The sequence below is a fragment of the Neolamprologus brichardi genome, chromosome 15, assembly GCF_056152115.1.
Source record: "Neolamprologus brichardi isolate AB-2024 chromosome 15, ASM5615211v1, whole genome shotgun sequence".
Classification (NCBI taxonomy): Eukaryota; Metazoa; Chordata; class Actinopteri; order Cichliformes; family Cichlidae; genus Neolamprologus; species Neolamprologus brichardi.
The window spans coordinates 15,657,917-15,681,222 of NC_142118.1; the positions used below are offsets into that span (position 1 = coordinate 15,657,917).

Here is a 23,306-nt window from a genome sequence, read left to right on the forward strand (position 1 = left end):
CTGCAACTGAGCATCTTTAAAGATGCCAAAGCTCTGATCACACCACACAATGGCAAAGAAAAATGTACCATTTACATCTTTGTGGGTAACATAGACCAACTAAAATAATGTACCTAACAAGCTAAGCACTGACATGCTGTGGCAGGATGTGGTTTGTGGCTCAGCTGCAGGGGGAGGGTAGCAGTGGGTTCAGGGTGTGGCGTCAGGAGAGGCTGCCACAGCCGGTAGTCATCATCTAATCATGCCTCCCTTATTTCAGTTGGATGCTGGGACCTGGACAAAACAGAAGAGATGGCGGAGACAGGGCATGAAGCAGAGGGCTGATTAGAGTGAGTGAAAGCGGTTTAGCTGCAAGTGCGCTGAAAAAAACAAACACTGTAAATAAACAGGCTCTGAAGCTGCTACCATTGTGCGTGATTTCCTCCTTTACACATGCTAGTAGTTCATGCTTTTTATACGATCACTGGCGGTCACCATGGTTCCAGTTTTTATTTTAGCTAAACGTGTTTTCCCAACTGTCTTGCAGCTCTAGACCTTTCTAGACATTAGGCTTCCCAACAGAGGAACAGGTGAGAGCACAAATCTTAGGCGATTATATGACCTTTAACCTTTGAGCTTTCGAGTACAAAGTCTGTGTTATATACCAATGTGAGAACGGCACAGGTAATAAATAGTTTGGGGAATTCACAGCTTGTGGGTGGTGATCCTGTGTCCTGCCTCCTAAATACTCTAGTTGGAACGCTATCTTGCCTAAACTTATTAAGAGCACTGAGAACTCATCTGACTCAGTATTCTGCTATATACTACATGTGACAAAGGACAACATGTGACAATGTCCTGACCTGATTCTCCTGACATTTTCAGGAGTTCAGGTGTGAAAACAGCTTAAAAGTTAACAGATTGCTGGCAGTAGATTTGTGTTTACCACAGAGGAAGAAGAAAACTCTTTTGAATGCCATTGTCACCAGGCATTAACGCACATCGTTTACATGCCTGCCTTCACAGAGGTTTAAACCTTGGTCACCCAGCTGAAGGACAGTAGCTGTGATGCCAAATGTAACACAGTGGACACCTTCATTCAGAGCAGCTCAATATGGTGAGTGCATACTTCTACCACATAATTGGCTCCAGTGGGATTGACTGAAACAACCTTCCAGCCTGACCCCTGATGACATGGCACAACCCAACCCACGCTCAGGCTAAATCACAGCCAGTAAGACCTACACTCTGCTTGTGAATTTACTGGGTGGCAAAGCATGAGCAACTACAGTATAACAATGGATATCTAGAAGTAATTTTTCAAAAATGATACACAGAGATCTCTGGAAATTCATGTACATGCTATTAATGCAATCACCGGAACCAAAAGGGTATAGCAAAGAACCAGCATATGAATAGCATCATTTATCATTGCACAGTACAGGTCCAGGTGTATTAAATACAATTTTGGAGGGCGACCGCAGCGACGACCGATAACAAGATATTAAATCTCCTTTGTGATAAATCAATAGATTCTGAGGTCAGCGGGCTATCATTGCAGAGGGTACAATGGTTTTTTTCACCATGTAGTTTAATGCTGTTTTCAGCAAAAATTAAAAGAGCCCCTCTGCACATTATGTTTTGGACAAGTATGAGCACTTTGCACTCTCATCCATTTTTCTCCACCCATTTGGACACCGCATCCATGATCAGGCGGTATCCACTATCTCACTGTTGAAATTTGACATCAGTGAGACGTGAACTAATTTATTTTCTCCTGGTCTGAATGGACTGGCTCTGCTGTTGGACAATTATGGAGTATTTATAAAACTTTTTTTTTTTTTTTCAAAAATACAAAGGAGGTCTTAGGTGTAATTTCCTGTCTGAATCTTTTTTCACAGGCTGTTTTCTAGCGATGTGTTGGTGTGGGCTGTCGTGTTCCTGCCACATCGCCGTATGAAACTGACCTCCTCTGGCTAGACACACATGTGTCTTATGATATTTATATGGACGTGGCAGGTGTTGGCTTAAAGACTTTGTCAAGCTGTCAACTGAGTATGTGTGTGTCTCAAAGTAGAATAAGGTTGTAACACGACACCCATACACCCGGAGACATTTTTTATTATATAGAGGCACCTGTTCATTTGCCATTTAACACACATTTCTAATCAGCCAATCATGGCCGGAGTAATGGAAGTCTTTTTGCAACCATGGTTAATAGAAATTTGGTGGTCTTGAGATGGAATTAAGGTTTTCAGGCACTTCCACATTGGTTTTATTTTTCCAACCTGGAAGCTATGCCTGTGTTTTGAACTGTCTATGGCCGCAGTTCCACCCATTTAGACATGTAGACATGGTCAAGATGACCTGCGGAAGTACAAACCGAGTATAAAAATGGGGAAGAAAGGTGATTTAAGTGACTTTGTTTGTGCTCAGAAACTGCTGATTTACTGGGATGTTCTTACAGAATCAACTCTTGGACAAAGTTCAGCATTATTATTATAATCCTTGCACTGATTTTCCTAAATCTTGTCACTGGCATATTCTGTCAATACATTAATAATAATGAAAACTAAACATTTTGAAACTATAAAAAACTGAAACAAGAAAATCCAGTCACTACACAACTGTAATAACTCTAATACTTCTGATGGACGGGTCAGAATTCTGTGGTGATCCATGTAATGATCCATGGATAAATCCTGCCGTATATCAATCATTCAGGCTGCTGCTGGTGGTTTAATGGGATGTTTCCTCGGCACGCTTTGGTTTTAGGCCCCAACAACTGAGCATCCTTTCATTGCCACAGCCTACCTAAGCATTAGGCACGTCAGTATTGTGCATCTAGCTTCTTATTTCTACTTCCAGCAGGGTAGTACACTATATTACAAACCCCAAAACAGTCACCAGATCTCAGCCCAATCGGGATGTGCTGGAACGGGAGGTTGGATGATACTATGTCCAACATTTATGAGGAAAATTTATAACTTTTACACAAATTGCTTTGTTTTCAGCGATACTATAGTGCAGCACAGTATGTGTGTTTGCTTGTCTCACCAGTGACTCAGAATCTCTGACTAAGAGTTATCACATATCCCCGAATAGAGTTCCAAGAAACACAGAAAACTTTAATTTCTCTTCCCCTCCTCCTCAACTGTCACTTTCTGTTTGCCCTTTCTCTTCTTATCTTTTCCATTTTCATTTTTCATTCCTCTCACTGTTCATATTTTTGCTCAGTAGATGTTTTTTTAACATGGTGAAAAATTAAACTACCTTGGTTTCCTTTGTAGTTCTTTTAGTTTTTGTTTTTTTTTAAAATCTATCTCAGTTCATTTCAGTCCACTTCCACAGCGTGCTGAAAACAGAAACAACTGCCAAACCAAATCCAGAATCACTCCCACCTGCACACACACAAAACACACACGTATATATGTTAAAAATTCAGGCATTGGAAAAACATAAGTCAATTTTCTCCTGCCCAGGAGAAGTAGATAAGCAATAATTTTTCATATTTACTCCCCCCAGAGACTAATTAGTTTCACAACAACGATAAGGTGCATACATTTTTTATATCTAAGAATTGTGTTTTACAATAATGATGTACAGTTAAAGGGTATATCTTTAACTTAATTTCTCTTCCCCTCCTCCTCAACTCGTCTAGTCAGAACAATTTTGTTTCTCTTTTTAAGGTTAAATTAAGTTTAAATTACAACATATGTTACACTCTTTTTGCCATCTCTTAAAGAAACCCTTAACCATGTTTGATATTATATTACCCACTCTGTGACGATTTCTTGTTTAAGGAAAAGAATTTGTCTGTGATGTCAAGGTCAAGCCTCTTTCTCGTTACGTCTTCCCATAACAAGTCTGTGTGGGGAATGATATTTTAAAGGTTTGTTGCTGTAGTCAATAAAATGTCACAGCCACGGCCATTTGTGAGCAATGACTCCATCAGAAGCCATGAGAAACACATAGCTGACTTGCTGATTATCACTTCATGTTCTTGATTCCATCTCAGCATTCACATTTACCCTTGGAACTGTGGGATTTGAGTCTGCCTGTTGCCACAAAATGCTCTCTATTAAAAGTATCAGTATATGCGATATGGGGGAGGAAGCTTTTTGCTCATATAAATGTAACAGTAGTTTTCTTCCAATAGTGAATATTTGCTTTTATGGAATAATTCAACTCTTCTGTGGTGGAAATGAATTTTATTCACACACATTCAACACTGAATATCACAGCATGCACATACACTGATTTAGGTGATCTATAAAAGAGGTTTCAATATAATGTGTGAATTATCTTCTTTTATGAAATGCATTTACACTTCTATATTTTTTCACCTACATGCAGATTATAATCTAGCAGATCTAACAACAGAAAGGTCACAATATCAGTTTTGTCCAGAATCAACTGGACTTGGTCTTCTTAACTTTACATCAATGCTCAGAGTAACAATTCAAAATGTATGTACAACACTGCAAATGTCTTGAGTCACCCCTCATTTCTTTATGTTTTGCCTCCAGTGAGCCAGACTTTCTTTAATTTTTACGCGGACACCGGCCCTTGAGGCCTGGAGTTGGACACCTCTAGATAGCTCTAGATCAGGGGTGGGCAACTCCAGGCCTCGAGGGCCGGTGTCCCTGCAGGTTTTAGACGTGTCCTTGAACCAACACAGCTGATTTAAATGGCTAAATTAGCTCCTCAACATGTCCTGAAGTTCTCCAGAGGCCTGGTAACGAATTAATCATGTGATTCAGGTGTGTTGACCCAAGGTGAGATCTAAAACCTGCAGGACACCGGCCCTCGAGGCCTGGAATTGCCCACCCCTGCTCTAGACCTTTGTACATTATTCTTCACTGAAAGAGAAAAAGAAAAAAAAGTACAATTTGTACATTTATTGGATCCTAATATACCTTACAAGCCTTTTAAGACTAACAGAAAATGAAAAACAGCGTGCCTATTTTTATTTGTACTGTAAACTATGTTTGACAAGTACAGAAGGGCAAATATTTGCTCATACATTATTTTAATCCAGGAATAAATACAAAGAAGAACTCGCAGCTGTTCTTTAAAGTGACTGACTTAAGCTATTAGCAAATTTTTGCCTTTATCCATCTTCACCTCCTATAGGCCTTCCAGTAGCCTTTTCACTGAACAAATAACACCAGACACACTACAGATGACCCCCAGACTCAGAATACCCACATCTATCAGTCGGTCCTTCACAGTAAGGCGGCTCCACTGCAGTCTAAGGTGAAATAAACACGGCAGTATGAGTGTCATTGCCGCCCCGGTCACGCTCCCTGTCAGACCCATCAACAGGGAGAACCTGGGCACCAGCAAAGCCAGCAAGTATGATGTCATCAACAAGGCGCCGCGGACCACAAGTGCAGGACGAGATACAGCTTGACCTCGGTGTTTGGAGTAAGACGACATGGCAGCATCTGAAGGGATTAAACAAGAGAAGTTGAAAAGATATACAGTGGTAACTGGTAACTGGTTTATATTCACTATCAAAGAAGCTTTTGTTGTTTGGTCTTTCAATTTATGGATCACTGAACAAGTGGGTGTTACTCAACCACAGCCATTAGATATGGTTAGGCAGTTGGTTGGATTACAGTTGGGATTGCGAAACATCCTACTCTGACTCATTGTTTTCCACCTGCACCTGCGTGTTCACTTTAATTACTAAATGACTGGAAACTGTTAGCCATGCATCATTACATCATCATTGAGTGTGATGACTACATAACTGTTGACAGTCAACTATGAAAGGTTCAGCTATGGTGACCCATCACCAGTATGTTGACAGTTAACACGTGTTGTAGGTTACTTTTAGCCCAATTTGTAGGGTTTTCCTTATTAAATTTGACTTACTGTAATTTTTTTTCTTACTTCAAATGGTTACACTAATATCATTAGTGAAACACTCTTTGTTAGTCATGTGTTCAATCGTGGCTGAACGTATTGGAAGTATTTTTAGCTATTCACTGTCTGATCATATTTCTCACATATTTCTCACAGCATCAAAATGCACTAAGCCTTTAAATACATCTGCTGACATTGTTTAGTCACTGTAACTGCTTCTACTTCCTAAAAGGCTGTCACATTGATTTACCAAAACTGCCTTCTTGGGAATCATATTTTTACTTGTTATAGACTCTTTTGACAGTAGGCATTTTGAAGTGCCATTACAAGGTAAACAAAGGTGTATTTACTAACAGCAGCACTGTGTAGTACTGTTTCATTGAGACAATCCAGTGTTCTGGTTTTGTGCGTGCTTGCTCACTGGAATGGCTCTGACACTCCAAACAGAACAGGCTGTTATTAATTAAATCCACATTTAACCTGCTATTATCATACGAAAATGGCCTCTGTTAAATGGCTCCATGTGGGAAGCAAGGTGGACACCAACTACAGACATGGGTGGCTAAAAAGCCATCTCAGCTGGGTGCTCATAAATTGTCTTAGGCAGACTTGGTTTAAAGGGTTTATAGAAACAGGTTGCTATTTTTGACATCTGGGCTAATGTAGTCTTTCGTTCAAGAGTAACCTCACAGCATGAGGTGAAATACGACTGATCTGTATTTACTGGCATTTGAAAGGGTAAGCGTTAAGTTTGAGCTTGTCTTTTATGGGCCAAAATATCTGGAAGAAATCACAGCTTGATAAAGCAACATGTGACCTGCATGCTCTGCAGACTTTACAGTGGATTTATGGTTCCTTGTTAGCTCCCAAGCATGCTTTTTGTTAAATTAAAAAAGGCTAAACTAGGCTAAACTTAAGGACCAACACCCCCACATATATTTGACACTACCTCCTGGTGACAACAGACATGCACAACATGCAAACGTGGGTCTGCAAAGCCCAGTGTGCCACCTGCAGACTACCAGAGCACTACTGCCTTTAATCGCAGTAGCTTATGAACATTTGAACATCTTTTTAATTTCAGTCGAACATCTTTTTAATTTCAGTCGCACTGTTAGTTTTAGCATGTACTGAGACAGCACTATGGATTATGTTAGGATTTTCTTTTGGTTTTACCTCTGAGCACACATGTTTGCAGTATTTCAGCAGCAGCATAGAATGGCAGAGGGTAGGACAGTTGGGCTTTAGCCAGCAGGCACAAATTGACTAGAGGTCGTAGGTCAGAGGGTAGATTGTCTGTGATGACCTCACTGGTTTCTGGTCCCCAAGTTAACACCGCCTAATGGAGGAAGGAAACAATCAGCCAGTCTGTTTGTCAACTTATCAGTTATATCAAACCTTAATTGCGAGATACAATTTTTGCTCTGTTTAAACGTGCATGTGTATTAACAGCAAAATAATAAGAAAACCCGCTTTTGACCATCATTTAACTGAAGCTTGTTAGCCTGTGCAATCATATGTTTTCCCAGTTGTCACTAACCATTAGGGAAAACATAGTTTTCATGATGCAAGCTGCTCCATGGGTCCACCCCAGCATGACATTAAACTGCCCCCTGTCTTCCATACTACCCTCTAGAGGAGGGAGGAAGATCTGCGAGGTATAGGAGAAGATGATGACACCGACGGAAACGAGGAAGTCCTCTGGATCCACAGAGAGAGACAGAGAGGACCAAGACCAGCTGCTGGCGCAACTCAAACAGTACAGCATGACCAATAGGCTGTGAGTGAGACAAAATAAAAGCTAATGAGAACTGATTAATTCAAAATTTATCAGCACAGTGATAAACACACACAACAAAGTGGGGTGTAAAAGTCCTAATTACGCCGAGAGGAAGAACAAAGTGATGAACTGCAGAAAAAAACAACACAACAAATAAAGGCAGAAATTATTAACGGGGTAATAAATTAAACTCTCTGAAGAAGACAGTTTAATCAAAGTCTATCAGCAACATCTTAAACTATTTTAGCCCACTACACAAATTAAAAAAAACCCACTAATAATTGTACCAGATGACACTTTAGAAATGCATTAATTTTAAGAAAGTACATGTAATAGTATGAGAATAATTTAATTTACAGATTTACCATAAATCAATAAACTCACTGTACTGTAGTTTGATACAAATGAGTCATACTAACTGATGTCATCATATCTTATTCATCCAGTCTACCTAATAAAAAAAATGGATATATTGATGTTGATATTCAACCAGTTACACCAAAGCACTTTATGATTACATGGTTTTAATTACATGATGAATTAATCTAACCAGCACTGCCAAAGAGTGGAGTGAAAACCCAGGCTTTACAATTTCTTTTTTTCATGAACTGAAAGTCAAAGTGTGTGCTTTAAAAGATCAGACAGCTGTAAGAACCCTGGCAGTCGGAGAACTCCTAGACGCAACTCTGTGCTTCTTTTCTCATGCAAGACACCTGGTGTTAGAAATAAATCAAACAAGCAGGAACAGCGGTGTGTAGCAGGTGAGAGCAGACGACTTAAACAGCAGCAGCTGCACCGCGATCACACGAGCGAGAATGAGAGAGCAATTTAGACAGCGCGCCTTCCTGTCTTGATTTAAAATGATTGGTGAGTTTTTAAGGTGATCAGGTCAGCCAGTACAAATTTGCTGGAGTGTTGGGACAAATGAGTTGCTTCTTTTATTCTGTCACCTGATAAGTATGTGAGCCAGGGAACAGAGGAGGCTGAGAGTGGAAACTGGTCTGAGATCAGTCAGAAGCAGGCAGGGCAGAAGAAACACCAGAGACACGAGTGAACACACTGATCGAGGAACAGCCACCCAGGACAAACTGTCAAACAACAGGCTTGTAGAGACGAGTAGATAGAGGGTACAGGTCATCAAAAGTTCAATGACCTGAAAGACAGCACAGATGTATATTTTTACTTCATATATTTACTGCATATTGTAGGAAAGTAAATAAATGGCCTTTTTCTGGATATACATATAATATTAGTGCATCTTAAATATTGTTAGATTTTGAGTTATCTAAAAGTTAAGTAGTTTCAGTTTTTTTTTCAGTGTAGAATGATGTAATTTCACTATCTTCTAGTGCAACTCAGTTTGAATAAAGATTCTTTTTGAATTCTCTCAAAAGTGACAATATTTTAAGACTCTGCCACAAACTTAAAAGATTGTTTGATTGTTTCATCTGCTTTAAAGAAAAGTTTCGAGTTCATACGTTATATTGCAGAGCAAAAAGAAAAAAAAGGAAAATAAAGGACTGCGTTACAGTTGAAGGCGTGTTACCTGAGCTACATTTACCATCAGACCTCCAACTCCAGACCAATTCGGCCACAGTCCTTTGCAGCAGGCCTCCATAATGTCCTGATAGCTGGTTCGGACCCGTACCTTTGAAACTGACCCAGACCCACCACTGAAATATACCAAAAATATACCAAAAACAACTATTTAACAGAACTAGTAATGGCCTCATTACTTTGTTAAAATGCTTGTGTATTTGGTAAATGTAACAGTTCCCTTAAGTATCTCAATAAAACGAGACACTTAAGGTTACTTTTAGTAACGGGCTCACAACAGGCACTGTCATATTGATATTGATAACAATGTGAAACTCTACCTCATTTCTTCTTCATATAAACAGGACACCAGGGTTCTTCCTGTGTGGTTACAGACCCACGCTGAAAGAACCAACAGGACCAGACCCACATAACCTGACTGCACCAGGGCGAAGGGCAAACCCAGCACAAAGATACCCTTTGAGAAAAGAAAAAGTGCATTTAAAAAAATGTAGGTTTACGAGTAGTCTAAGAAAAGCTCGAAATGACAGAAGAATCAAAAACAGCTTAGATGTTCATGTAAGATCATGTAAGGGTGAAATTTCTGGCTTAATCTGCATGTCGTTAGTTCATCTTTGAAGGGAGAAATTGACTCAAAATAAAACAAACTTTGATGGTGGGTTTTGTTTCTGTTTTTCAGTGTATAAATTGTGCATAGTCACACATCGCAGATGCACATTTTCAGTGAAAGTTCAGCCCAAAATCAAATTTGCACATTTTAAAGATCATCTTAAATTAAACCGCTCACATCAGGAGTTTTTTTTAATGCATGTGAATTCTACCAAGTTAGGTAATTTAGAAATAAACAACCTAGATCGATAAAGTACACTACAGTACACTAAAGTACATTATTTTCTACACTATTATGTTAGAAAATAATCCACCTTGAGATGACTGTTCTCATGAGATGGTACCATAAAAATAAAATTCCATTAAAAAATGTAATTGAAAGGTTTGATATTATTATAAAGAATATATCAGCATTACTGAAATTCATGCAATAATCATCATCATGAGACCCCAAAGACAAGAAATCTTAGTCAAAGTTAGATTAGGATCGTAACTGTGCATACATACGTTAAAGTATTTTTTTTAAATGTGAAAATTCACAACTTAAAGTGGAAACTGAAGAGCGAAGGATGGCTGAGGAAAAGAGCGAGAGAAAAGAGATGAAAGGACTCTTCATGGTTGGATGATGAGGAGGCGAGAGAAGAGTTTTGGCTGGATGCCTGGAGAGTCTGAGGATGCAGGAGACCAGCAGGAGCAGAAGGAAGAGTAGAGTCGAGCTTTGGCCCATCACCGAGGGAAAATGTAAGTCACTGCCAGAGAGGGAAGATGGAGGAGAGGGAATGGAGGTGAAAGTGTGAGGTGAGGAAAAGAAAAAAACAGGGACACAGACAGGAGAGAAGGTTGGAAGGAGAGGTGCAGCCTCAGCGCCAGAGAGCATGAGGTTGGATGATGGGAGATCAGAGGAGACAACAAGCTACTTTGATGGAGTTGCTGTGTTTTGAATGTTGGAACACGGAGATATGCAGACTCACTGAGAGAGTTGTGGAAGCACATCACAGAGCAGACATAAGCACACACTGTGGATGCATAAACAGACAGAGACACATTCTCTCTCTTTCAAGTTGCTATTTTGTAACTGGTGACTGTTAGGCATATGCTGATAGAGCTTTGATGTTCAAATGGAGCTGCTGGGGATGAAAGCAGTTTGAGAGGAATCTGACGCTCAAGTATTTGATTTCATCTCCCCGCCGCTCTCACTGCACTTCTGTTTCTCTGTGTTTTTGCCAGCTAATTCCTAATTGGTTACTCTGAGTACAACCAAAAGCAGCTTCCAATCACAAAGGGGTACAATAAAGGAAGAAACAAATCCCTGATTGGCTCGAGAGAAGCTGTAGAAGAGGTCGTCCCCCCCCCCCCCCCCCCCCCTTTTATTCTGCCACAATATGACAACTCTAGCATCTTCTATTTACATAACACTACCTTTATACTCTTTCATATCTTACACAGGAAGCATTGGCAAAACAGTGAGAGTTCTTTGGTATTACATGCTAATAGAATAAAGTTTATTGCACATTCACTGCACCATGCCTGGACTTCTGAGTTAGATTTCAGCTCCTGCCCCTCAGGTCATGGCCAGTATTTTATGCATGGACATGCCTAGTTGGCAAAAAGTGACAGAGAAATGTCTTATTTTCTGCCATGGGGGGATTAGATGGTGCTGACACAGGCAGGTTTGACATTTAAATAACTGAAAGTGACATTTTTTTTTAAAACCAGGAACAAAGAACTTCTCAAGTTCAATCAAACCTGCATTAGAAAAATCAATAAAACAACAAATGGATGTGCCTAATTCATGCATTTGCTGTTTTTCTCTTTTCACTTTATTAGGAACAGGGAGATGCTCATTGAATCCAATGACATGGCATATGCAACTCGATGGATTTAGGCATGAAGAAGTTGTCAAGATTATCTGTTGACGTTTAAATCAAGCCTTCAAATAAGCAAGAAAGGTGATTTTAAGTGATATGTAATGTCAGATGGTTGTTGGTGTGGCCCGTCTGGTTTGAGCCGACAAGAAAGCAACAGCAACTTGTAATTCATTTGTTGCAACCAATGTATGCAGAAGAGTGTCTCTGAATCCACAATACATCGAACCTTCAAGCAGGCAGGCTACGGCAGCGGAAGACCACACCATGTGCAAATCCTGTTGGTTGAGAAGATTAAACTGAGGCTAAAATTCACACGGGGCTACAAAATTGGTCATTGGTCTGATGAGTCACAATTTCTGTTGTGGCGTTAGTATATCTACACTGTAAACCCCAACAGTATACCTGACTTATAAAGTTTGTGGATACAACAATTGAAATTCGTCACAAAGTTGAAACAACTTAAAACTTTTCTGTTCTGTTAACGATTCAAACAGTTATAATTGTACATGGCTTAGAAGTTAAGAGTAAATACTGCTTTTTTAATTATGATTTTTGAGTAAATGTTTTTTTTTTCGAGCTCCGCATGTGTACGTCATGACGTCATGACGTTTTCTCTCTAACCTGAACGACGTTGACAGAAAATTCTGTTCAATATGGCTGCCCTTCTCGAGCGACTGGAGAGCACATTTGGAGAAACTTGTAAGTAAAACGGAACCTTCGTTATGTTTATTTTTTCTGTAAAAAAGCAAGTATATTAATATGTTGAAGCCAATAACTTGTTTTCGAATGCACTTTTGTGTTAAACAGCACAGACCCAGGTAGTGAATAGTTGTTCGCGGTTGTTCGCGCTCTTTTTCAAACCGATGATGTCGTCATTTTTACATTTTTAACCGATTAAAACACAGTTTTAATAAGAATTGCACATAAAGAAAGTGTCTTAGTGATATTTTAACGACCCATTGCCAACGCAAGAAAGTTGGCGTTTTTACAACAGCAGCCTCATTGTTCGGCAGGTTTTTTTTTCCTTCTCATTAGCATCATTCAAAAGTGACTTAGCTAGCAGTGGCAACTTCTATCTTAAACAATTAAAAGTAATACCCAGATTGAAATATAGCAAGGTGTTGTATATTTAGTGTGCTGATAAGGTTTTCAGTATTTTTATTTTTTATTCCAAGGCTGAAGACCGAAGAAAAAAACTTAAGACTGCAAGTAATTTCAGGTGGAGACAGTAAACACAGGTGAGTTGAAAGATCTATTGAAGAGTCCTTTCTTCATGGCCATTAAAACATTTGTAGGTTAAAATACCTGTTTTTTTTTTCTTCTTTTTAATCATGCCCCTGCTTTGTCACACTGAATCATGTTGAAAAGATATATTTTCATGGCTCCCCCCATTACCATTACCTTGTACTTCTTTCAACCGGTCTATTTTATTTTGTGACATTAACATCTTAAATGTACCCCGCCAGTATAATTATTAATAGCTGTGTTATTATTTATAATGCATCTTTTTATCATGTGCAGATCTACCAAGGGTCGGTGGCACAGTTCAACCTTTGTGGTAAGTTATAACACTTCATATTTAGTCACATAAGTAAGTTGTTTCATCAGTTGTTGCGTTCTTATAAAATAATTTTGTATAATTGTACAAAATTACTGAGGATACATCCAATGTGTAAATCCCAATCAACAATTTTACTGTGATATTTGCTCATGTTTAAAGAATCTCCATTATATTGGTTACTGAGTTTCCATTTTTTTGTAGGGCCAAATTTGTATTAAAAATTTATATTTTCATGTGATGTGAAAATACTCAATCATTTTTAATTTTTAAAAGAAACCATTCATTAAGTCCCTTAAAGTGCAGATTTCAGTAGTTGCTGAAATGCATATAAAATGTCCCCCAAAAACCGTCTTCATACGTTGATTGGGGTATTTCAAAATTAAAAATGTTTAGAAACCCAAATTTTGACTGAAAGTTTCATAATCTGGACGTGTGATGTAACTGAAGGGAGTTGTATGTTATGCGCTGTTGGCAGTAGGTGGTGTTCGTGAGCGTTAGTGTGTTTACTATGATTATATTGCATTTATTTTTCTTAAAAATACAAAATTATTGTGTTTGTGGAAGCTGTACAAACACCAGCCTGTGTGTCAGGACTAGGGCTGGGTATCGTCACTGATTTCGTGAATCGATTCAATTCCGATTCACAAGGTCCCGAATCGATTCGATTTAATTCGATTCGATTCAATTCGATTTGAATCTGGGAAATTTTGACAGTCAGAAATATTATAATTCAGAACAGTATATTTACATATTTTTGTATCTATAAAAAGGAAGCTGACACACGCAAGACTTTAGCAAAGGTGTGAGCATCACAGCAGATGCTTTTGTGTTAAAGTAGCTGAGGATAAAACACAGAAAAACATGAAGGCGATTTTCCTGGCCTGGGATTTTATAAAAATATTCTGCAGTACATCAAAAACGAAAGAAAACCATTAATCAACATATGAACATTACCTCTGATGTTAAAGCGGTTTTATTAGAGACACGGCTAAGCGTTTTGCATAATTTTAAAAAGTTTAAATTTGTTCAGTATTGAACGGCAGAAATTAGGTTTTCTTTTCAGAAGTATATAAAACAAAGAAAAAAAACGTTGGCCGACAGCGCTGTAAACAACGGTAGACTTGTGCGTAACCAGCAAGCGAATAATGCAGAAAACAGATTTTTAGACGGGAAACTGTTCTTGAAGTACAGGGAGAGAGAGAGAGCTGTGCATCGTGGTCGAAGCAAAACAGTAAAAGTAAGAGTGAATACATGACGGTGTTAATGTGAAGCATAGTTTGGATCTTCTTTTGCTGCTGGTTCGGTCAATATTGTTTGGAGAGACATCAAACTAACAGCTTTAGAATCAGCTCAAAAAGGGCGTGAACACAAAGCGCGGACCCGCCGACAGATCAGAATCAGTGAGCTGTCGGCTTTCAGCCCCGACTGTGAGAAAGGCGACATCTAACTGATTCTGATCCGCGGGTTGCGCTGTGTGTTTAAGTCTTTGTGCAGAATTGGTGTTCCTGCTCTCATTTACTGTCTTAGCTGTTTGGTGGTTGTTGAAATTTTGTGAGATTTCGCCAGAGATTCTGGCATTTCCGGCAAAATAAATTTATATTAAAAAATCGATTCAGGATTTTAATGAATCGATTTTACGTTATCCAAGCCAGAATCGATTTTAATCGATGAATCGATTATAAAAACCCATCCCTAATAATAAGGTTAATGGTATGATGTACAGTGCTTATGAGACAATTCATTTTTTTTAAAAATCATCTCCATTCCTTGTTTTATTCATAGGATGATGGCAGTATCCCAAAAGTTCCTGCTGAGAGTTCACCTCACCACAGATGTTGTTGTGAAGGTTTCTCTAACTAAGCGGCCTGAGTTGGTGGAAGAACTAATCACCATACTCCGTGAGAAGCTCAACCCTAGGCTGGACTTTGAGTTTACCTTACAATACAAAGACCCCGACTTTGATGGGCAACTTACCTGCCTACTGGATATTCAAGAGTTGCCGGAGAAGGGCACCCTAAAAGTAGTGAGATCTGAAAGTGATGTCAGTTCTTGTGCAAGTTCTGATACAGACATCCTTCCTCATGTGCCTTTAGCTCAGCGTCTGAAGTGTTGGCCTGACACTTTCCCAGTACCTACCTTTTCTTACGAAGTTGAACATGTACTTGAGGAGGGAAATAGAGCCTTTGAGATGTCTGGAAAACATCTGAAGTTGACTCGAGCCCAAAAGCACAACATCTTGGAGACCATGGCTTCAGCGATGCACACCTTCAAAGCCTATCCGAGTGATGGAGATGTCGGTTTGGCAGCAGAAGCTCTTGTTACCACTCATCCATGTCTTAAAGAGCCTGGAAGTAGGAATGGAAGTTATGGTTGGAAGACCAGTTTAAAATTCAAGATGGGAAAGTATCGCACCAAGCTAGCCAGATCTGGATGTGTGGAGGTGTCTGTCAACGCTGGCAGGAGGAGTGTTAACAACCCTGAAGGAGAGCACCCCCACTCAAACATAAAAAGAGCCAGTAGAGCTGAGGTGAACTACCTCCCAAACCTTCCAAGAGGAGAAGATCAGGTCAGTTTGGAGGATATGAGAGTCCAGATAAAAAATGAGGTTGAGAAGACTGAGCCCAACAAAATAATGATTGAAAAACTGATGCAGACTACCTTTCCACTTCGTCGCCATGAAATTGTTCAAGACAACCCAATGGTAAAGAACTTCTTAGAGAAATGGCCTGCTCTGCTATTTGACTCTCAGGTATCTGTGCTTTGATTTTTTTTTCTTCTTCAGTTTAACATGAAACAATGCAAGTTCAGCAGATCTCTTCAGATTCAGATAATAAATAAATAACAAATAAATAAATAATAGATAACAAACAAAAATATATTTCAGCTTTGTGATACACTTGTGCTTGTGGTTCGGGTCCAATTTTAAAAAAAAACAAAAAACTTAATAGGACATCTATAAAACAAGGTTAGACAGAAGTTGGGCAATTCCTCTTTAATGATAAGATGTAAATTTGGTCAGTAATTTGGCTTCATGTTGATGTTTTTGTTCCTGTTTTATTTTAGATTTGTGCGGAGTTCCACCGAGTCACAAACATCAACCTGCGGAACCAGTTCTACGCTGAACTTGACAGACACACACCACGACTCATGGCTCTATACAGACAGAAGGCTGCACGGACTGGCAAGATATCGGAGGCTCTGCGAACCATCCTGAATCATTATGATCTTCAGGTGAATATTGATAATGATAAAATTAACACAAATTAAACGTTTCACTGATAAAAACTCAATTTTTTCCTTGCTTTGAACATCTGTGTTCTATACAGATTACAGCTCTGATCTGTTATTATTTTAAAATACTGTGTAGGATTTTTGTCAAATGAGTAAGATACAGACTCTTTGTCATAAGAGACAGAAAGGTTGTCTTAAAAGAAATGTCTCCAAAATTATGTAGAGTCACATGCCATGCAGTTTCATAAACATGTATTCTCCCCAAAGAATGACACCTGAAAACTTTGTGTTCAATGAACTTTTCTTTTCCCTTTTTAGGAGGCGCCTGATGTCAACGTGAAACGCACTGCAGTGCTTCGTGCCCTTCCTGTATACCTGTGGGAGGAGGACCCAGAATTCTTTAAGACATGTAATGTAAGTGTATTTTTGCATCACTTAAATTCTGCCAGTGAGATAAAACACCATGTTTTTTTTTAAAATACAATTTAATACCCTAGCAGCTACCAAATTGTACAAGCAAAATACCCTCTCTTTAGAAAACCCTCACACACACACACACACAGAGTCAGGAGCAGGGCACAGGCGTATCACAGCACTTCGGCTACGCTGCAGGTGGCCCCAAAAACAAGGCTGAAGTCAAGATTTAGTTTCTTTTTGAGATAAAGTCATAAAATAAAAATTACTTCTTTTTTTTTTTTTTTTAGAAAAATAACAAACATACTAATTATGTAATGACAGAAGCTAACGCGTTAATGTACATTTTTCAAAAAAGTAGAGTACCCTAACCCGTTACAAAGTAACCCACTACACTGCTGAATTTTTTGCTAGATTACAGGTCTTGCTTGTCACATTCTCTCAAACCAACCTTACTTATTGATACTGTGTCTATTCCAGGCGGACACATTGGATGAGTCGACCCTCATTGACACTCCAGTTGCCCTTCTCACAGTGGTTACCGACGGCACTTCCCAGACCAGTTCTGTCCATTTTACTTCCTCAAGCATGGCCGTTGTGGTGGAAGGCGACTTGGTGATGCGTGATATTCCCACATTTGCAGATGCATTTGCCTTATTGTTTGGCTTGATCTATGCTCTGCATTTAGACTACCCCAGGAAGCTGGTTCACACATTTACCTTTGTCCAAAAAATCTTCATGGGGCTTGATGACGGCAAACCCCTGAAACCCTGCCTACATGCTCTTAAAAATGATTTGTTACTGAAAGAGTAGTTTTGGAAGGAATATAAGGCAATGTTTGTTAGGACATGCACTCTGTTACTGAGCACTTTGTTTGAAGCACTTTATTTAAAGCACTTTAAGTTTACTACAGGCTTTGGGTGGATTTAACTCCATCAGTTTACCTAATTTTCCTATACTTGCCTGCCTGTTCTTGTTATTTGTAAGATGATCATCTTTATTTGTATCCATTTTTAAAAATTGTTTTTTATTTCTTTTTCAAACAAAAGTGATTAGTATTTGAATTTTTATTTTGAATTTTTGTGTATTTTGAGAAAGATGCTATTAGGACTGATGTTGTCCTTTGTGATTTTACAAAAAGATGTTCTACACCGAATTTATAATGCTCACTTTATGGTGCCCATGTCCATGTTAATGGTTTTATAAAAACATTTGTGATGTTTTTACATTTCCATAAAAAAATGTTAAATAAACAAAATGTAAAGTAAATGAATTTCTCAAATTTTTTTTACTAGTCTAAACTCAAACATTTAAAAATAAATATCTTTTAATTAATAATCATATAATTTGCGTTTAGGTTGTAATATAATTGCATTGTGTTGGATCAAAATAGTAAACTACAAAAAACACAAAAATATTAAAATTAAAGTATATAGTTTTTAAGTAAAGCTCAATTAATAAAATAAAAATATAATTAAAAAATTTTAAGTTAACAATAAATACAAATTTTGAGTACCCCCATACTTAGAAGAGATGAGTTTGTGTACTTAAAACTTTTGAGGTAATCAGTTTCCACAAATGTTTTAAGTTCAGTGAACTGATTCGGGTTTACAGTGTAGAATTGAATACATTGAATATAATTAGAACTTGGTACAAATAACATGGGTGGTTGTATTTTAATGGTGTGGGTAGTACTTTCTTGGCACTCTTAGGCCCTTTAGTAGGTTAAATACTATAGACTACCTGAGCGTTGTTGCTGACCATGTCCATCTCACTATGCAAAGCATGATGGCTGCTTACAGCAGGATAACGCATCATGTTACAAAGCTCAAATCATCTCAAAGTGATGTTTCAGGTTTTTTCTCAGCTTGACAATAAGCTCACTGTACTAAAATAGCCCCCACAGTCACCATATCTTAATCCAACAGAGCACCTCAGGGATGTGGTGGAGTGCGAGATTGACATGGATGTGCAGCTGACAAATATGCCACAACTGCGTGATGCTATCATGTCAGTATTGACTAATGAACTAAAATGCCCGAGGAACATTTCCAGCAGCTTGTTGAATCAAAGCCACTGAGAATTAAAGCAGTTCTGAAGACAAAAGGGGGTCAAATCTAGCACTAGCAAGGTGTACCTAATAAAGTGACTGGTGAATATATGTATTATTATATTATCATATATTTCTTTAGCAAAGACTTATGAGTTGGTAAGTTCACTAGTTTAAGATGGCTTGATGTTCATATTTTTCAGTTACGGTTCTATTTAGAGTAAATCATGATATCATATCTAGACTGAAAAACATATTCTGATTTATAGAGTATCTATATTGTAACTGAAAAGTCACATGAGCGTGTAGTGTTGCTCAGTGAGATCGTAGTCATGTTGTAGACTGACGTTTATAGAGTGTCTGCATATGATTAGCCTATTCATCGGTAAACAATCAGCTATAGTCGTTATTTTTGATTTATCATTTCACTGATCGTTTAAAACTTGAAATGTAAAAATCTGACGCAATTAGTTCATTAAGAGCATTTTTTTTAAACGGGGCGAATGAAAAACAGACATTCAGTTTGTAGCATCCTAAGAAGTTTTTAGTCTAAGCAAAGCAAAAGAATAAAGGAACAGATCCTTTTCTCAACAATCTTTCCAAAACAGAACGAGTACATTTATTCCCCTCTTGCTTCTGTTTAGATCAGAAAATCACGACGACTTAAATTTTTCAGTGTGGCTTAAAGTAAAATATCACTTGTAAACAGAAAGCGTGTCAGTCGCAGCCATTCTTATTCTCAATAACATAAGGTCCATATCTCTAATATGAAACAAAGACACACAAACTGGAGCTGCCTCATTAACAATCAGATTGGAAATCAAACTGAGTTTCATTATTCCCATGTCAGGAGCCTTGAGAGCTGGAGCTGGTTTTTGCATTTTGGCAGCAAATTTACTTTCTAATAAAAACTTTATTAAGCTGGCAGACAGTCAATTATATTGGCATCAATAAACCACCACAGGAAAGTACATATTTTCTTTTTAGCCTTGATAGGAGATAAAAGTGCTGTTCTTTTCCCATTATTTAGACATTTGTTAGCCAAACATCAGATCTGTGATTAATGCCCTAATATTTCTTTATACACCACAGATATCCTTTGTCTTTGATCGCTGCCATGTGATTGTTCGTCGTTGTTCGATATTTTAGTATCCAGTGAATATTAAACCATAACCTGACCGTCTGTAACCTCAAGCGAAAGCATTCCTGAGCAGTTCATTTAGTCAAGGTCGCTGATTGAGACAGAGGGCTGCAGGTAATGAACAGCCTATAAAACATTAACCAATCCAACAACCCTGGAATGTGTTTGTTCTGAGGTAAAAACACGCTACATGAAAAGTATTCAGATCACACTGGGGTTTGGAGCTAAAATAAATAGCTGGGAGCATTTAAAAAGCCATAGCTTTAAATAAGCAATTTTAATCAGTAATACAGTATATATCACAAGCTGAATTTTCACTGGAGACCAGGATTCTGTGGCTTGCTTGGCACGGAAACCGAGTCTCTAAGGAAAACTGGAATTGAAAAAAAATCTGGCACTCAGATATAGACTGCCGTCAACAAACCAAGCACATAAAATACTTCTCTACTAAAAATCATGTGCTAGAATATGTGTTATGTGCTTATACAACGGGGTTAACGGTAAGACTTTCGAGCAATCGAACACAAAAGCATCTGATGCAAATTTACCTCCGCTCCCGAAGGAACGTGTTTGCATCTTAATTAGTCAGCATTTATCTGCATATGACTGTGTATGGATGCATACACAGTATTCATACCCTAATGTCATAGAGCATTCTCTATGGCTCCGGTGACACTGTTCAATTAAAACACACGTGCACACACAAACACACACACATTTACATGAATGCAGTGGTTGAATAGAGCCCAGCATTTAGAGCAAGAGAAGCTATTAGCATTACTGCCACGAGGACACGCTGTGACCGGGGAACTGTCATTTTTTTAAAAACGATTTTATTCACACTTAATTTAATTATCAAGGCTCGTGAGTGCCTGACAAACAGCCTGCAAGACAAAAGAAAGCATTGTTCAGTAATATAAAAACACAAAAGGAGTAAATGAAATAGCCTGCTTCATGCTTTTTGAATGGCGTGTGCAGCTTAACACCTTCACAGTTGGCATTTCAAGTTGTCATTTGTCAGAGGAAAAATAGATGTGGTGCATTTTCAGCTGCACTTAACAAAAGATGTGTTATCAGAAGACAAACATGAGGGCTTTCTTTAAAGTCCTGCCGCTTTAAACGCTGAAACACTGACACAAAAATCTGAATTGAGTAAAAGCACTCAATAACTGGATTAAATAACTTTGACTAATGTCTTTTCATAACTGGATAAGTCATACTAGCAACATGCTGAGTTATTGCATTCATTTGGCAGGGAACAAATCAAGGATTGTGCGTCCGTAGCTGTAGGAAAGGTTGATTGGCATGATACAGGTGCATGAAAGTTATAAAAGTGGAAGTCTGAAAAATGTGCTGCATTGTAACGACCTAAATTATGTGCCTCTGGCAGAAAATAAGCTTAAATGTAAGACAAATATCTGTATTGCTGCTTTACTGTTTTTTTTTAATTACTTACATGAGGTATGGCATCATGAACTTCTAAAGCAGGGCATAAGAACTGTTATATTTTCTTTTAGGGAAAGCATTTTAACCATGCATGTGTGTATTAGTGTACCTGTATAGCATTGGTGATGTTCCAGCCAGCCTCCCAGGCTGTGATGGTGGGAGAGGGGTTCAGACCCAGGGTGCAGGTTTCGGGGCTCTGAACTGAAGTAACCAAACTCATGCTCCCACTCTGTTTTTCAAGGCGTGTACAGAGCTGAGACGTCCCTTCTACGGGTTTCTCCCCCTCTTGATTCTTCTCTACATCTCCTGAAACTCTCCATTTTACCATTTTCCCTCTAGGAAGCCCAGATGGTCTGATGGACTTCTTCTTGTTCCCCCGGTTCTGGCTGGAACCTTGATTCTCCCAACTCTCGCTTCCCATCTTTTCACCTTGCATCTCAGATAATCTTTTTTCTTTTTCATAGCTTCTGGTATTTTCCAACCAAAAGGGGTCTTCAGTAGAGACAGCGGAAGTTATGGTGAAGGTCTTGGTTCCAGTGGAGATTACAGTAGCCCTGGTTTCTTTAAAGGCTGGGCTTTCCCATCCTAAGGGGCTGGTGGCTCCGTTATGAGCTGCTATAGAGGGCTCATCTTTGCGTCTGTCTTCTCTTGATGACGGTCTGCTGTTTATTCTGTCATCAAAATGTGGATTAATATTGCTTGTGATGTTGTTAAAGGCTGATCTGTTGTCCTCACAGTAACTTCGGTTTAACTCATCGCTCTGGGTCAAAACCAGCATCTCTTCATCTCCTTGAAAGAATCTGTAAATCAAAACCTCCTTTGAGAGCTCATGATTTGAGAGCCCCATCTTTCATTTTACAAAGAACTTCTAAATAATTTTTACTCCTCCAGAGGTTCCACACATATTCAGACAGATAACAAAATAGGAAAAATATCAAGAAGTATGAAAATAAATCTCAAACCCTCAATAAAGTTATATCAGTTGTGAGAAAATGAATCTATAAAAGTTCACGAAAGTTATGTTATTATATGTATAACATTACTGTAAAAATATCGCTCATTTTTAAATTGAATTTATAAATAAATATATCTCATGATGTTACTAACCTTGTTGTTCGGTCCAGGTGCAGCCTCGACATAGCCCATCCCCACAGAGACCCAGCGGCACTCCAGGGCTGCTCAGGCCCACGAGCCCAGTGAAGAGAGCCCATCTTCAGCCTTCGTGTCTGCAAAGTAAGCCTCTCTGTCTTTGGAGGTCTTAGCCTCCGGGGGAGCTTAACTCACACTGGACACATAAACAAGCCCAAACAAAAATTCTCACCCAAACACACACAAATACAGGAGTAACATATTCACTCAAATTAGCACATCTGTGTAAGTACTCACAGTCACAGGTGTGTGAATTGACTGACAGGTTGATGAGCTGTAACATTATAATATGCCAGTGCTTTCAGCGGGGAAGAAGTAAACAGCTCTAATGGCCCTGAGTACACTCGGGGAGTGGAGGCCATTGTAAACAAGTAAACAAGAAACACCCTGAATTCCCGTAGACAACCCTACACCACTACATTTACATTTATCTTACTGCTGTTTGGCAGCAGTAAGATAAAGTAATTTATTCTATCCTAATTTATCATTTATGTTTATAACAGACCAGAGCACTTTATACTTTAGTACACTTCAGTACACACCCTATAAGTAACAGCCCTATATGTCCCTTATATTTGGTAAAATATAACATCTTTATATTTTTTTTAAACCGTTTTGTATTTGAAAATTGCTTTAATTCCACCCTT

The 23,306-nt window shown here is 38.6% G+C and overlaps 2 protein-coding genes across 3 annotated transcripts; one reads left to right on the forward strand and one right to left on the reverse strand.

Moving 5' to 3' along the window:
- Positions 1 to 5,109: 5,109 nt before the first annotated feature.
- LOC102781269 (vesicular inhibitory amino acid transporter) lies at positions 5,110 to 22,721 on the reverse strand. Its single transcript, XM_006792661.2, has 8 exons — positions 22,618 to 22,721; positions 21,620 to 22,310; positions 9,511 to 9,647; positions 9,180 to 9,306; positions 8,584 to 8,786; positions 7,394 to 7,631; positions 7,030 to 7,192; positions 5,110 to 5,429 (listed from the first exon to the last, which is right to left on the reverse strand). Exons 1-8 carry the CDS (start codon positions 22,719 to 22,721, stop codon positions 5,110 to 5,112), a joined length of 1,983 nt encoding a protein of 660 aa, XP_006792724.2.
- Positions 12,140 to 18,142, forward strand: LOC148098429 (uncharacterized). Of its 2 annotated transcripts, XM_087852395.1 has the most exons (7): positions 12,140 to 12,366; positions 12,843 to 12,905; positions 13,189 to 13,225; positions 15,011 to 15,977; positions 16,292 to 16,459; positions 16,778 to 16,873; positions 17,354 to 18,142. In XM_087852395.1, exons 4-7 carry the CDS (start codon positions 15,012 to 15,014, stop codon positions 17,684 to 17,686), a joined length of 1,563 nt encoding a protein of 520 aa, XP_087708521.1. In that variant the 5' UTR covers positions 12,140 to 12,366; positions 12,843 to 12,905; positions 13,189 to 13,225; position 15,011; the 3' UTR covers positions 17,687 to 18,142. The 2 variants fall into 2 exon arrangements, with proteins under 2 accessions (XP_087708521.1, XP_087708522.1); XM_087852396.1 differs by lacking the exon at positions 15,011 to 15,977 and having other exon boundaries at positions 12,143 to 12,366.
- Positions 22,722 to 23,306: the final 585 nt, after the last annotated feature.

Bases quoted from the DNA above. Each gene is read 5' to 3' on its own strand.
- LOC148098429 (XM_087852395.1), top strand. From the start codon at position 15,012: ATGATGGCAGTATCCCAAAAGTTCCTGCTGAGAGTTCACCTCACCACA. The intron at 15,978-16,291 runs GTATCTGTGCTT...GTTTTATTTTAG, and splicing joins CTCTGCTATTTGACTCTCAG to ATTTGTGCGGAGTTCCACCG. The intron at 16,460-16,777 runs GTGAATATTGAT...TTCCCTTTTTAG, and splicing joins TGAATCATTATGATCTTCAG to GAGGCGCCTGATGTCAACGT.
- LOC102781269 (XM_006792661.2), bottom strand. From the start codon at position 22,721: ATGGGCTCTCTTCACTGGGCTCGTGGGCCTGAGCAGCCCTGGAGTGCC. The intron at 9,307-9,510 runs GTAGAGTTTCAC...GGTATATTTCAG, and splicing joins TTATATGAAGAAGAAATGAG to TGGTGGGTCTGGGTCAGTTT. The intron at 7,632-8,583 runs GTGACAGAATAA...TCTCACTCACAG, and splicing joins CTGGCTCACATACTTATCAG to CCTATTGGTCATGCTGTACT.